The 14,346-nt window shown below is 43.9% G+C and overlaps 1 protein-coding gene across 3 annotated transcripts in view; it reads left to right on the top strand.

Annotated features, from left to right (window-relative positions):
- The window catches only part of ncor1 (nuclear receptor corepressor 1), an 89,514-nt gene extending 75,532 nt beyond the window's left edge, over positions 1 to 13,982 (top strand). For 2 of the 3 annotated variants that reach the window (XM_079508573.1, XM_079508575.1), the window contains 17 exons: positions 406 to 659; positions 1,166 to 1,472; positions 3,460 to 3,693; positions 4,171 to 4,377; positions 4,818 to 4,967; positions 6,343 to 6,531; positions 6,779 to 6,941; positions 7,252 to 7,712; positions 7,847 to 7,963; positions 8,354 to 8,502; positions 8,622 to 8,848; positions 8,947 to 9,090; positions 9,570 to 9,712; positions 9,927 to 9,980; positions 10,670 to 10,873; positions 11,126 to 11,296; positions 11,761 to 13,982. In XM_079508573.1, the coding sequence (XP_079364699.1) occupies positions 406 to 659; positions 1,166 to 1,472; positions 3,460 to 3,693; positions 4,171 to 4,377; positions 4,818 to 4,967; positions 6,343 to 6,531; positions 6,779 to 6,941; positions 7,252 to 7,712; positions 7,847 to 7,963; positions 8,354 to 8,502; positions 8,622 to 8,848; positions 8,947 to 9,090; positions 9,570 to 9,712; positions 9,927 to 9,980; positions 10,670 to 10,873; positions 11,126 to 11,296; positions 11,761 to 11,960 (3,374 nt within the window). In that variant the 3' untranslated portion in view covers positions 11,961 to 13,982. The remainder of the gene's footprint in view (positions 1 to 405; positions 660 to 1,165; positions 1,473 to 3,459; positions 3,694 to 4,170; positions 4,378 to 4,817; positions 4,968 to 6,342; positions 6,532 to 6,778; positions 6,942 to 7,251; positions 7,713 to 7,846; positions 7,964 to 8,353; positions 8,503 to 8,621; positions 8,849 to 8,946; positions 9,091 to 9,569; positions 9,713 to 9,926; positions 9,981 to 10,669; positions 10,874 to 11,125; positions 11,297 to 11,760) is intronic. The other variant, XM_079508574.1, reaches the window with a different exon arrangement.
- The last annotated feature ends 364 nt before the right edge of the window (positions 13,983 to 14,346 follow it).

Genomic DNA, 14,346 nt, shown 5'->3' with positions numbered 1-14,346 from the left:
TCTGTTCATAAAAATAAGTTCTAGATTTTGAGCGGTGCTAGCCCCTCCAATGCATGGCTTTCCGAAATTACGTCATAGGCCAGTCAAGTCTATGAACTTTTAATGTTTGTTTAGAGCCTATTTATAAATTCCCAGTCTCCAGCCAAGTCTATGACTTTAATGTTTGTATAGGGCAGTAAAGATCAATGTAATACATCATCTGGCTGATATAAATACATCTTGTAATACATTTATTTTTAAATATATTAAAAGGACTGTTTGCTGTGTGCAAATATCATTGATATCATCACAATATGCAGTACAGGGAAAATATCACTATCCTTTTTGTCCAAGCAGACTTGGTGTCAAGCCATGAGAAGGAAAGAATGGCATACATACTGTACTACATTCTGGGTTTTTCTACAGGGACACCCAGGACATCTGCAGAAGCCTATGAGGATAGCATAAAATATGGGAAACAGATCAAGCGGGAGAGCCCACCTATTCGTTCTTTCGAAGGGGGTATTGGCAAGGGTAAGCCATATGAAGGAGGAGTGAACACAATCAAAGAGATGGGCCGTTCCATTCACGAGATCCCACGACAAGAACAATCCAGCCAGGACAGCCGCAAAACACCAGACATGTCTGACCGGAGGGTGATGGAGGGTGCTATGTCTCAGGTAAGGCAGGCAGTGGTGGAAGAAGTATTGTATTGTAGCAATACCACAATGTAGAAATATTCTGTTACAAGTGAAAGTCCTGTATTCAATTTATAAACAAAAATAAAAGTACTCATTAATTAATAATTAATGAGTACTTTTATTTTTGTATATTCTGCATAATTAATAAGTATGCAGAATGTCCAATTTCAACATTTAATTTTTTGAGGGGCGCTAGCCCCTCCTATGTCCAGCTTTCAGTGTGTGCAAATACAAACTTTGTCCTACACAAACATTAAATGCCATTGACAATAAATGGACAAATTTGAGTGTTTGTGTAAACACAAACATTGCGTAACACTCTGCAAAGTAACTTGTCACTAAAGTTTTCAAATAATTGTAGTGGAGTAAAAAGTACAATATTTGCCTCTGAGATATAGTAGAGTAGAAGTATACATTTTTTAAATATTGTCATGCTCAAGTAAGGTAAAAGTACCTCAAAGTTGTACTTCAACTCTGTTCCTCAGATGCATCCTCTGAACCAACCTGCTTTGAAGCACAACGTCAAGTCATTGATAACCAGTCCCAGTAAGCATACTATGCCTCAGCTAGAGGCCATGGAAAGAGCCAAGTATGAGGAGAGCAAGGCAGCGGCAGAACGTGTGCGTCACACCTCCGTGGTCAATTCCACCACTTCTGTACTGCGCTCTACACACCAGGAGAATGCCAGGGCACAGCTCAGCCCGGGCATGTATGAGGATGCCAACGCTCGCAGGACCCCTGTCAACTACTCCACAAACAGAGGATCGCCCATGCTGGGACGGGCTCCAGAGGGTATAATTCATAAACCATCATCATTTAACAAATCACTGCCTTAAAGTCCTTTCAGATGTGACGCAAGCGTAAAAGAAAAGCTCAATACAATCCAGATCTATCTATCTATCTATCTATCTATCTATCTATCTATTTTTAAACATATGAGGTAGCGCATGTTAATTCATTTGAAATATTGAAATATTTCCAATCGCGTAAAAATACGCTAATATAACATATAATATATTAAAATAATACACGTTAAAAACGAAAGCTTGTGTAATGTCGCTTGTGCGATCTGCCTGCCTGGCTCTTAACAGAGCGAGTTACACCTGACAACTTCCAATCCTTCCATTCAAACGAGGAAATCAAGAAATCACTTTGGCGTTTCCATTCATACGAGGAACTCGTGTTAAAATACAAAGTAATGCCTGAACAACTCTATTATGTTGTGTTAAAAACGGATCGCTTGTTGCCTGGCTGTCAGCCTGTCACTCAAGACGACCGTGGTCCTGCGCCTCCTTGTTCTTTTGCGGTCTGGTTGGAAAGCAGGCGTCAGTGAGGCCCAGGAGTGGTGGTGCTTCCTGCATGTTGACAAGGAAGCTTTGAGAAGGAAAGGACGTCACATCATGTGACTGGGCTGCGCCATGACACTTTCATGGGAGCCAAACTACACCCGAAAGTTCGACAGAATGCACTGGAGTCGATGAGAGTGACCAGCTCATGAACAAACACTATTTCTGAATGACAGACCTTTTGTAAAGTAATCGCTTCAGGAAAACAACATAAGACATATAACACATTGTCTGCTATGTTGCTTTTTGATGTGTACACTGTGTAATTTTTTATAGAGGTATGGTATCTAAAGAGCAGAAAGTACCTTTCTGAACGTACCAAGTATCGCGAGACTTCCCACCGTTTCCTGTCTGGCAGCCAAATCTTGCGATACCTCCGAGCCAGAAACGATACCTGCTGCTGTTTAGATCCTCAGATAAAATGATATACTGTGAACTCTGTGCACATCGAAAAGCAAGTGATTAGAAAACAACCTGTGATATGTCTTTGTTTATATTCCTGAACCGATTATATGACAAAGGTCTCAATTGTTCAGAAATAATATTTGTTGTGAGCTGGTCCAGCCGGCTCCATTCACTGCCATGTATTCATTGAACTTCCTGTGTGAGTTTGGCTCCCATGAGATGAGTGTCATGTAAGCTTCCTTGCATTTTGAGGGTCTGGTTGGAAAGCAGGCGTCAGTGAGGCCCAGGAGTGGTGGTGCTTCCTGCATGTTAAGGCACTCCCAACAAACACAGTTGATGGTGTTTGTCCTTCTCCCTGCACTAGTGACACCTAGTGGTTGGTCTTGCAATATTATAAAATCAGATTCAATCTCATTTTCTAAATCAGGATTTCTTAAATGCAAGGTAGCTGCTAGAATGGCAGCGAGAACAGCCGCAAACAAAGCTATGCCTACTGCTTTGACACCCAAGGATGTCCACACCACCCCAATATGAAGAGCCACCCAGCTTAAAAACTTCCAATTGGTTCCTGGTGGAGTTTTTTTAAACTCCATAATTGTTTCAGCCCAGTTTTAACAATGAGAGCTGGGATTCTATCCTCTGTCTAGTGTCTAGTTGCGCAAAGCATTAGACACTGATTCAGGGAGTATGGGAGGAGGAATCCATGCCTATGCTTTTGATATCCCTCCAGTCATTACATTATCTTTATTGCGTTTTATCCCTGCTTCTTATCACTGAATTAAATATTTTACTGTCAGGGGAACAGAAGTGGCTGATGACTCCATGTGTATTGGAGGAGGCATGTAGTTGTGTATGTTATGATCGCATAAAATTACATTTTCAAATACAATTATCCTGCATAGTTGTAGATAAACATCCAATAGTCAATTCTACATAAATAACTAATTTAAAATGATGCACAGAGTTGGACCTCAATGTTTGTTGCCATGTCGTAATACCATTTGTACTCTGTGTTCATCTCTTTAAAGGAGGCATCGGCTCTGGGAAGCCCTCTCCACATGATAGGAAGAATGCCATGACTCCAACTCAGAGGGACAATGTCCCAGCCAAGTCCCCAGTGTCAGGGGCTGACCCCATGGGCTCTCACAGCCCCTTCGACCCCCACCATCGCTCTGTTGGTCCCGGTCCCGGAGAAGTGTACAGAGCTCATTTGCCCCCGCACCTGGACCCTGCTCTTGCCTTCCACAGAGTCCTGGATCCTGGTACTGCACTCAAACCCAACCACAACTTTACACTCAGTCTCCACTGACACAGACATCCACCAGCACAAACTAAAATAGGCCAGGATCCTCAGTAAATGAAACGAGGGCAGATCAGCCCTACTACCATAACATACCATACCACCTTTATTTATATTGCACATTTAAATAACGTTATTTTACTGCTTTACAGTAAAACATTAAGAAAAAAGAAAAACAGGTGAGGACCGACCTGACGTGATTTTTGTCCTGGTGCATGTTCAAGTTCAAGGTTTTGCGGAAATGTTAAATGCCGAAAATTGCGGTAATTCCGGTGTGCACCCATATTTTGCCATACGCCGTGTTGATAAATGAGGGCCTGTGTGTCTGTCCAGTTGTTTCTGCAGCAACTGACGTCAGCAGTAGCGATCAGTATCTGTGAACCTTTTGTTCATGTTCTTGGTGTTGGGCCTTGTTTTTTGCCCTTTCTGTCCTCTACAGCGGCTTACATGTTCCTCAGGCAGCCGTCTCCAACAGGCTACCACAACACCTACCAGCTGCATACCATGGAGAACACACGGCAGACGATCCTCAATGATTACATCACCTCCCAGCAGATGCAAGTCATCCCGAGGCCTGAGATGATCAGGGGCATGTCGCCACGGGAACAACAGACCATGTCCATCTCTTATCCAGGCGGAGCTCGAGGTACGGTTCTCCGCCTGCTGAACCTCCCTGACCTGCTGCCGCAGCCAGGAGAGAGGCCATCGGGCAGGAAGGGCTGTACTAGTATTCAGACTTGTGCGCTTTTAAAGTAGTGGCTACCTTTTCCAGACGCTCAGAAGCAAATGACCCTGACAAATTTGTTGATTTGTTTGATATCCTCGGGGGGGCAGCAACTGATTCGGCTAATGCTCAATCGATTGGGTTTTGGTCACACAAACTTATATTTGCTGACTTGGTCGCCTCTTACAAGGTGACTGCTATTCCACTGTCTTTGCAGCCCTCGTTGCTTACTCACAAATCTGTAATTGGGAGCACTAACAGATCATGGTGATGGGTTACAGATATAAGTATATACGGTGTTCATAAATTGATGGATTGGTTCTTGTTGTTCACCGTTGGCCCTTTGCTTCTGTCTGTAAAAGGGATTATTGATCTAGCCCAGATGCCTCCAACTATCCTGTTGCCTCACCCTGGGGGAACAGTTACTCCCACTTTGGAACGCATCGCCTACCTCCCTGGAGCTCAGAACCCTTTCCCTCCTAGGGCTTTCAACCCAGCTTCCATATCTCCAGGTGAGGACCCCTCCCTTCCCCCTCCCTACTGTTCCCTTATCTTTCCCTGACCAACCCTCTTAAGCACGCTACCCTGCACTGCCCTGAGGTCTGACAGTTGGTGCTGCCTGTCCACAAGCGAATGAAGCCTCACAAACGTCGGGAGAAGATCTCTCACAAAATGGCCACTGACAGGGCTCAACTATAACCTTTTGTTTTTCTAAGGAGCACATGTGCTCCTAAACTGAAAAACCTTGGGTGCACAGAAAAGAAATTCAGGGGCATGATGTGTTTATTTATATTTGGCAGCATGGTTAAACTGTGGAACCCTGTTTTTGCACTGATGAAACGCCTCTGAAATGGTAAGCACAGATGGTGATATAATTTCACAAAGAAGCTGGTGTTCGGCATCACGGTGAGAGACGATTTTAGACCCGATAAGTACAAGTCTCTATGACAGTGGTTTCGGACCACGGGTGAAGGGTTCCCAGGTGGACCTCAGCTCAATGATGGAGAGTTTGTAACCAAATGGACCCTTATTAGATCTTTAACTCTTGAGAGTGTAAAATGCAACCAAATGGACCTGTAAGGGTCCATTCAATGTAATTCTCAAGAGTTACATTTTTGTTAAACATCTGCATTACTTAATTTACAAGAAGTCATATCAATACAGCATTGTGTCTGCGAGGCTAAATGTCATTAACAGATTAATCGCCCAGGACGAAGTTCTTTGTCCTTTCTATTAGTAACGCCCGACGCTCAGGACGAAGTATTGTCCTAAAGACGAAGTTTATTGATACGAGAACAGATCGCCTGGCTGTATAGCCCAGGCACGCCTGCTGGGCTCTCCTCGGTGACGCGCAAGACTGAGACGTCATCAAAAAACTCCCTCCTCTGTTTAGCTGATGAAAACGAAAATCTTAAAACGTTCATAAATCGCGATCTAAATCATCCCGTCTTTTTCTGAAAAAAGATCCTGTGTTAGACGGCGCTCCGCGGTCCAGTCGCTAGTCTCGATAGATTTATTCTTGTCTCCCGTTGTTGTCGATCGATTCTAAAGTGCTGTGGCTATTGTTAGCTGCTACACAACATCATGAACTTCCGGCCGGTCCGTCCGGAAAAGGCGTCCGTGTTTATAAATCGACTGGGCGCATGAATGTAATGGATTAAATAGTTCCGGGCAATTAAAGTGTTAAATGGTGGTCCGTGGCTCAAATGCCAAATAAATAATGGGCCTTGGATATGAAAATAATTGAAAACCACTGCTCTATGACACTGTATTTAAAGCCGTCTGAAAGCCTGCCCTCCCACCCACTGCCGAGGATCCCATGTTTGGGGCACATGTGAACCCTTTCTCTCTCTGTGTGTGTGTGTGTGTCTGTCTTTGTGTTGACAGGCCACCAAGCCCACATGGCAGCCACCGCTGCCGCCAATGCTGAGCGGGAACGAGAGAGGGAGCGTGAGCAGCGGGAGAAGGACAGGGAAAGGGAGAGAGAGCGGGAACACCGAGAGAGGGAGCGTGAGCATAGAGAGAGAGAGCGGGAGCGTGTAGTGGCAGCTGCTACAAATGAATACATGCGTGGAGGTGAGCTTGCGTTGTACTAATGATGATGACTTGACACGTTATTTTCGTAATGAGAATAATGAAATTCTTGTTTGCAACAAGTATTTGAAATTAAACATACTGTAATATTAAGAGTACTATACTGCTGCTAGTATATTATTGTAATATATATATAGTACTACTATAGTAATATACTAACTATAGTAATGAAAAATTGGACCGTTTTCCAAATGTTCTATGTGTCTTTTGTCTTTGATTCTTGCTGAAGTCAATGACGTATGTCATTCAGGTCAAGAGCAGCCAGGCAGGCCAGGGAGCAGAGGCTATCTACGTTCCCCCTCCCCCTCTGTGAGGTCACAGGAAGGGGTGGTGCAGCAGCGGCCCAGTATCTTCCAAGGCACTAATAGCAAGAGTGTCATCACTGCTCTCATGTAAGTCTAAACATACTCTAACCCTAGAAAGAGGTTACAATCTTTTTACTCTATACATTTTTGGTGATTATTTATTTGTGTTTATTTATCTTTAAATACATGTGGTAATGAGTCAGGACTCAGGAGTGGCTTTATTCCATGCAGACAAATCACCTGCCATTCACTAATTCCACATATTTCAAAATGCACTTACTGCAGCAAACAAGGGTACATTTTCTTGGAACGCTCCACAGCAGAACAAATAGAATAATCCAAACAAAGGAACATGACTGACACCACCGATTTCTCTTGAACCTGTTTCTTTCTCAAGGCCGCCTTCAACGTCCGCAGCCCAGGCCAATTCTCGCTACAACACGGCAGCTGACGCCCTGGCTGCATTGGTAGACGCTGCAGCCTCTGCCCCGCAGATGGATGTATCCAAGGTGAAGGATCGCGAGGATGACGTGTCATCATCTTCATCCTCTGTGGCTCGGCGAGCAGCTGGCCTCGGTGAGCAGCAGCAGCAGCAGGAGGTAGACAGGCGCTCCATGCAGTCTCCCTACGGTGCCATGTCTTTGCCAGGGGGTAAGCCGCACCCGGTATATACAGACGGCATGGGGGGCAAGGAAAAGGTCCCCCAAACCAAGTCGCGGATCGAAGAGGAGCTTCGCACTCGCGGAAAGACCACCATAACGGCTGCTAATTTCATCGATGTCATCATCACGCGGCAAATTGCCTCGGACAAAGACTCCCGAGATAGAGGCTCTCAGAGTTCTGACTCTTCTAGCAGTTGTAAGTTGCAATAGCTTGGCTTGCATTATCAGTACATATAGTAGACCTTGGGACTGTTTATAAGGTAATCCAGTAGTTTCCTTTCATCTTTCCGAGTGTTGTTGGTAAGTTGTATTTCCATCTGTGTCCTACAGTGTCATCGAATCGGTATGAGAACCCCAGTGGAGGAGCAATTGAGGTCATCAGCCCCGCCAGTTCTCCAGTGCAACCACAACAGGACAAAGCAGAAGATAGACAACAGCAGGCAGCAGGTATGAACACTAGGCCCTGCAAAGTTACGACTATAGTTGAATTAATATCCTGCTGCCTGGGCTTTTCAATGAAGATTTGGTTTAGAAATTAATAAATGACACATGGTGACACCAGCCATCAGAGGAACATGCTATCCCTCCTAGTCCTGCTCCCTGCTGAACAGGCTCTGTACAACCTGTAGGAGTCGCTAGTGCAGTGACAGAAACCCACTCTCCTGCTGGCTGCCCACATGTGAACATGGACAAGTGCGTTAATTGGTGCACCCAATCAACCCGGAGGCACCATAAAGAAATAGAACCCAGTCCACAGTGTGGTGGGCAGAAACTTTACCCCTGTGCCACCTGGATGCCTTTACCTCCCTCAAACTGTCTTTGATCTTTACCCTCCAGGCATGCGTCCCTTTGACATGAGCCGCTACCGACCCCCAGGAGAGCAACCACAACCGATTCCCCAGCAGACCCCCTCCTCCTCCCAGCAGGACGGCTACTCGCAGGTTCCCAAGACCCACCGGGTCATGACCTTAGCAGACCACATCTCGGTAAGTGTAACTTACAGACAAAGGCACAGTAATGTGGTTGTATATTCTGAAATCACTCACAATGTTTACTAAATCTTTCGTTTTGTTGCTTTTTCTGTCCACCTGCATCTGTCACACAGCACATCATAACCCAGGACTTTGCCCGGAATCAGGACCCTCCTCTAGTCTCCAGCTCCTCCTCCTCTGCTAGTACCACATTCCAGAACGTGATGGCCCCTGTGTCCACGGCAGGCCGGGCCAAGTTTCCCAACCGCTACAGCCCAGAGAATCAGGCCCAGGCTCCACTCCATCAGAGACCCTCTAGCAGAGTATCACCGGAGAACATCCCTGATAAATCCAGGGCCAGGTACCTGCAGAAATACATCCAAAAAGTCAGCAGATTTTTCTCACTCATATCACATTTCTTAATCTGTGTCCCCCTATATCTCTTGTCCATATTTCCAGGCCAGGAAAGTCTCCCGAGCGTGGAGGCAGGCCAATGGAGAGCTATGAGCCGATCTCCCCACCCCAGAGTTACCAGGGTATGGATAAACAGGAGGGCGGTGGACAGTCATCCCAGAGGAGAGAGACGGACAACCCTGAGATCAGGTAAAGGAGCTGCACAGTATGGATTTTCATGTTACTCAATTTAACCTTTGTACAGGATTAGTAAGTAGCATTAATTTCAGAAAGTTGTCATTTGGTAGTTTTGATGCAGTCCAATATCCGTTTTTGTCGTTACCTGTTCTCTGTACCTGTATTCTTTTATTTTGTAAAGCACTTTGTAAACCCTGTTTTACAAAGGTGGCATACAATTCAACTTTATTAGGGCCCGAGCACTGGACCAAAGCGTAGCCCTATTGAAATGCAAGGAATTATTAGGGACTGAGCAGAGCACTGGACCAGTGCGAAGCCCTGTTGAAATGCAAGGAATTACTTTCATTATTTAAAGTTGTGGAAAATGACATATTCTACGGGTCTCAAAATGGGTGGGTCCGAATGGCTCAATTTCAAAGTTGAAGCCATACTTTACAGTTTCACCTACATGTGCAGACTATAAACTCTCGACACCCTTTACGCTCTATCAGGGGTGATTCACGCTCCCCAGGGAACATCAACTACCTGCCCTCATTCTTCACCAAGAATGAAAATCAATTTTCAATGGTGAAAATCAAGAAGCAGGAGATCTTCCGTAAGTTGAACTCTTCTGGTGTTGGTGATTCTGATGTTGGTAAGTGGGTCTCTTCTTTATCTTGGCTTTTCAACTAAACCGCATGCATCATTTGATATGTTTGCATGTAAAAGGAGCACAGTAACCCCGGCATTTCCCCCCTTCTTTTTAATCTTCTTTTTGTTTTTACAGGCGAGGATATGATTACTTTGTGGCAATTGCACCCACCCTCCAATTCTCTGCTTTATTTTGTGTTGATTCTTATGTCTTTCAGGAAATGCACAGCCAGGCACAGAGATCTTCAACTTGCCTGCTGTTACCAGTTCAAGTAAGCAGTCATGCACAGATAACTCAAGTCACCTTTATTTGTATAGCACATTTTAAAACAGAAGTTTCCAAAAGTGCTTTCCAATCAAAGTAACATCATATCTATATACGTTTGAGGGAATCTGCCTGTGTTCACAATCGGGTGGCCAAGTCATAGACCGTAACGTATGCGGAAGTGCCGTTTACGCCAGTGCTGTCTGTGCTCTGACGTCACTCACTTTACCAGCTTTTGCAGTTTCCGTTTCTGAAATTCGCCATTACTAAGTCCATCCGTCTACTAAACTTTATTTCTCTTCAGAAGCGTTAATATTGTGACTGCGATGCAGCATAACATCAGAAATGGGCCCAGAACGTCCATGTTCTGTTCAATCACCGCAGATGCAGTTTAGATTCCGAAAAAAAGGTTTAAAGACGGCACTGAAACAGGAAGTGGACGGCGGAGAAATTCCAAATGATTGCTACCCCCGATTACGTCCATGCAGTGCAATGCATCTTGGGTTACAGCCTGTACATGATGGGAAGCAACGTTTTTTTTGTTTTGTTTTTTGGACACGGGCATTAGATGATAAACTTCTAGTAGACCACAATTTAGAAAACACAAAAAAAGTTGTATAATTGTTAATGATTCTAAACATCTCCCTCCCCTCGTGTGTTCTATCTCATGTCTCTTTTTTGTTTTGTGATCTGCAGACAGCATTAATCCCAGGAATCACTCATTCGGTGACCCAGCCAGTAACCTGGGCCTGGAGGACATCATCCGCAAGGCTCTGATGGGCAACCTGGAGGAGAGGCAGGATGACCACCAGGGAGGAGCAGGCGCTCAGCCTGGCAATAACAACACATCCTGTGCCGGAAATGAGGCACGTCAGGAGGCCAGTCCTTCGCCTAGTATAGGTGAGGTAACTCGTACTGCTGCAATTTAAAAATCAATTAAGTCAATAAAATATTCAATCAATCAAAGGTACAAAACACACGCGCACACACACACACACACACACACACACACACACACACACACACACACACACACACACACACACACACACAGGGAGAGTCTCAGGAGATCCTCATATGTGTTCAGCTCAAAACAAATATTCAACATGCATTGCTGACAGTCCTGGATTCTTCTGTCTGTTGGAAATTCAGGCAAGCAGAAACTTCAGAGCAAAGCCAATAGTCGGAAATCCAAGTCGCCTAACCTGAGTCAGGCATATGTGGGCAGCGAGCGGCCCTCGTCAGTGTCGTCTGTTCACTCTGAGGGAGATTACCACAGACAAGCCCAAACCTGGGCCTGGGAGGACCGGCCCTCGTCCACAGGTAACGTGTCCACTTAAACTGCCACAGTGAATGCAATGTACACCATATGCTAGTATGCTATCAACAGCACCTGTTCATGATATATACTATATATTATATACTTTATATACTATAAAGCACCTTGGGCTATATTCAAAGCCACACTTTACACCTCGGTGTATATATCTGCAAAGATCCAGTGGGGTCAGCATGATATAAATTATGTCACCAGCTCAGGTCTGCATAGATATCTGCATATCTCCCAGATTTTGTGATCGTGCATATTCTATGAGCTAACGAGTACGCTGACTAATCATGTGCTAGAACAAACAAATTGACACTCTGTTTGACGAGAGGTTGAGTAGAGCATTACATACTATATGAGCATATCACAATAAAGAACTTGAACTAGAGTGATGTTTGTTGGCAAGTTTGTTAAATGGTAAGATTACAAAATAAATAACAAAATATAAACCTTCATGCAGGCTCCATGCAGTTCCCCTACAATCCTCTGACCATGCGCATGCTGAGCAGCACCCCGCCCACCTCAATGGCATCGCCCACCATACAGAGCCAACAGCAGCCTCCACCTCCAGCGGGGGCTCCGGTGGCACAACAGCGGGTCTGGGAGAGGGAGCCTCTCCTGTCGGAGCAGTATGAGACACTTTCAGACAGCGATGACTGAACCCTGCCGCAGGAGTCCCATACCAGAGAAGAAGCCTACATTAACGCTGTTGTACACCACTCCCATTTCCCTAGAATTAACCTCACTTGCTGGTGAGTGTAGGATGCGGGGGGAAGGGGGTGGAGTCTCATTCTTGGTGCTATGGCACCCCCTGGCTGATTTGCTGCAAGGAAAGCTGCAACTTGTGTGACAGGCTGGACCCTCCAGAACGGACTTCCTTTGACCCTGCTTGTTGTGGGAGGGGGAAATAGAGTACATGAGCTGTAATAAAGATGAAGAACTTTTATGTAAAAAGGCAAATGACATAAGAGACGATTTCTGAATTTTGTTTGACTTCTGTAAAGAAAACCATTGTCTAAGAAAATCATTGTATGTAAATAGAGTAACTTTTTGCAGTGTTTTCTTAACTTGATTACTTCTTATTGTAATGTTGCTTTTAAATTGATCCACTTTAAAATGGAAGGAGGGGTATAAAACTTTAATATCACAGTTAGTCCCTTCCTGTCCATCTCTGAACACCCCCCATCTTTTACTATACTGAAACTAAAAGAGACCCTACTTGACGGTGAGTGGAGCACAGAATTGTAAACCCGCCATCCACCACCAGAGCCTGAACATTGTGGAAATTGAGTGAATGAAACAAACACAAGCTAACATTGTCATTTGATGCCTGTCTCTGCAGTTGCAGAGAAGATGCATGGATTGTAACAATATCGTAGAGGAAGGTTGTGTCACCCCCATTCTAGATTATTTGGAACAAGTTGAGAACACTGGTGTCGGAGCAGATGAAAAGTCTGTTATAAGCTTAGTTTTGCCGAAGATGATGTTCTTATGACTACTTCTGGGCCCCATGTTGATCTGAATTATGATATTGAGCCATTTCTTTCCCTTTCAATAAAGATGACCATGGTGTTAAGGTATAGCACAATCTCACCTATAGCTGTCTCTATGGTTTCCAACATGCATGGAACGATGTGCTCTGCAATGTCATCATGGTAACTAAAAAGTATGTCAGGAACCTTTTTTTTTTCTTGAGAGATTTTCCCATGCCTTGTGGCTTGAGAAAGAAGGCAGCTTTAACAAATTTTCTCAGAGATATACGTTGATGTTTGTATTTGTTTGTTTTCTGTAGTCCCTTTTTATACTGTCCTTACAGAAATCTGAACTCAGTGTAATTTGTCTTTCCGTTAGACAAAAAGATAAAACTAACCAAACATAAAGAATGGTCTGCACCATTGTTGCACTTTTTGCTTTTTTGCTTTTGACAACAAAAGCATACTATCTGTTGTGTAACTTATTCAGTCTCCAGCACAGGAGTATATTGAGATGTGCTTTAACTTTTCCCACCACTCATGGAAATCTGGACATTTCTTTTTAGATCCCATCTTCTTTTGTAACTGGTACATAATTTCTTCATGACTCTTGCATCACAGTCTGAAATTTTGTGTATGGTACAATTAAATGTCACGGCTTATTCAAGATTAAGAACTCTTGACATCTGCTTTTGTTATATCCTGGATTGATAGCAACCTTTTTTTTTATCAGCAGGCATGACACTTTAGAAATAAGCTAGGTCAAAAATAAAAATTAGTAATGTTTCTTTGCAAGTCCTTTAGAGCTCTGTGAACCCACACCCTGTTTTTGGTTTCTTAAATGAATCAAAACGCATTTCCTTTCTGTTTCGATTATGAATAGTTTTGTCATGGCTCATGTTAGATTTTTTTTCAACATCAAAGTTATTCATCCTGTTTATGGGATGTTATGTGTTTACAATGGCAGTGACAAAAAAAGTTTACAAACTTGAATCTAAAAACAGAAATGAAGCCGAAAAAGAATTGGAGCACCTTTTCAGCTCTATCAAACACACAGTGGTGACCTTTTTTTTTTCTTTTCTTTTTGAAATCGAGACTTGAAAACCCATGTATCCTATGATGTTGAAATGCAATGTTTGTATCGCACAATGTCTCTTAGTAGTCTATTACAAGAGTTCAGACCAATCAAATAAAGTGGATCAGTTCTCCACCTCTGAAAATGTGTTTTTAATGTTTGTCTGATTGTCTCCACCAGGCCAAAGGCATGGGGAGAGAGTATGTTTTGCACGCCGTCCGTGTGTCCGTCTGTCTTTTACCAGCTAATCTCCGGCACTGTTAACCCGGTCGATGCCAAATTTTGCGCACGCACTCCCTGGAAAATCACTCCCAAGACCATGGACTATTGCCCATGGTCTCGGGCTATAAATGATGAAAAACGAGGATTTGAAAAAAAGACGAAAATCACTCCATGGTCCATGGTCGGAGTGATTTTCGTCTTTTTTTCAAATCCTCAAAAATGATGAAAAACTGCATACTATAGCATGCCGTTTTTCATCATTTTTGAGGATTTAAAA

This window comes from Electrona antarctica, assembly GCF_951216825.1.
Source record: "Electrona antarctica genome assembly, chromosome: 8".
In the NCBI taxonomy this organism is placed as follows: Eukaryota; Metazoa; Chordata; class Actinopteri; order Myctophiformes; family Myctophidae; genus Electrona; species Electrona antarctica.
Note: the sequence above shows the minus strand (reverse complement) of the source record. Positions and strands in the feature narration are given on the sequence as shown.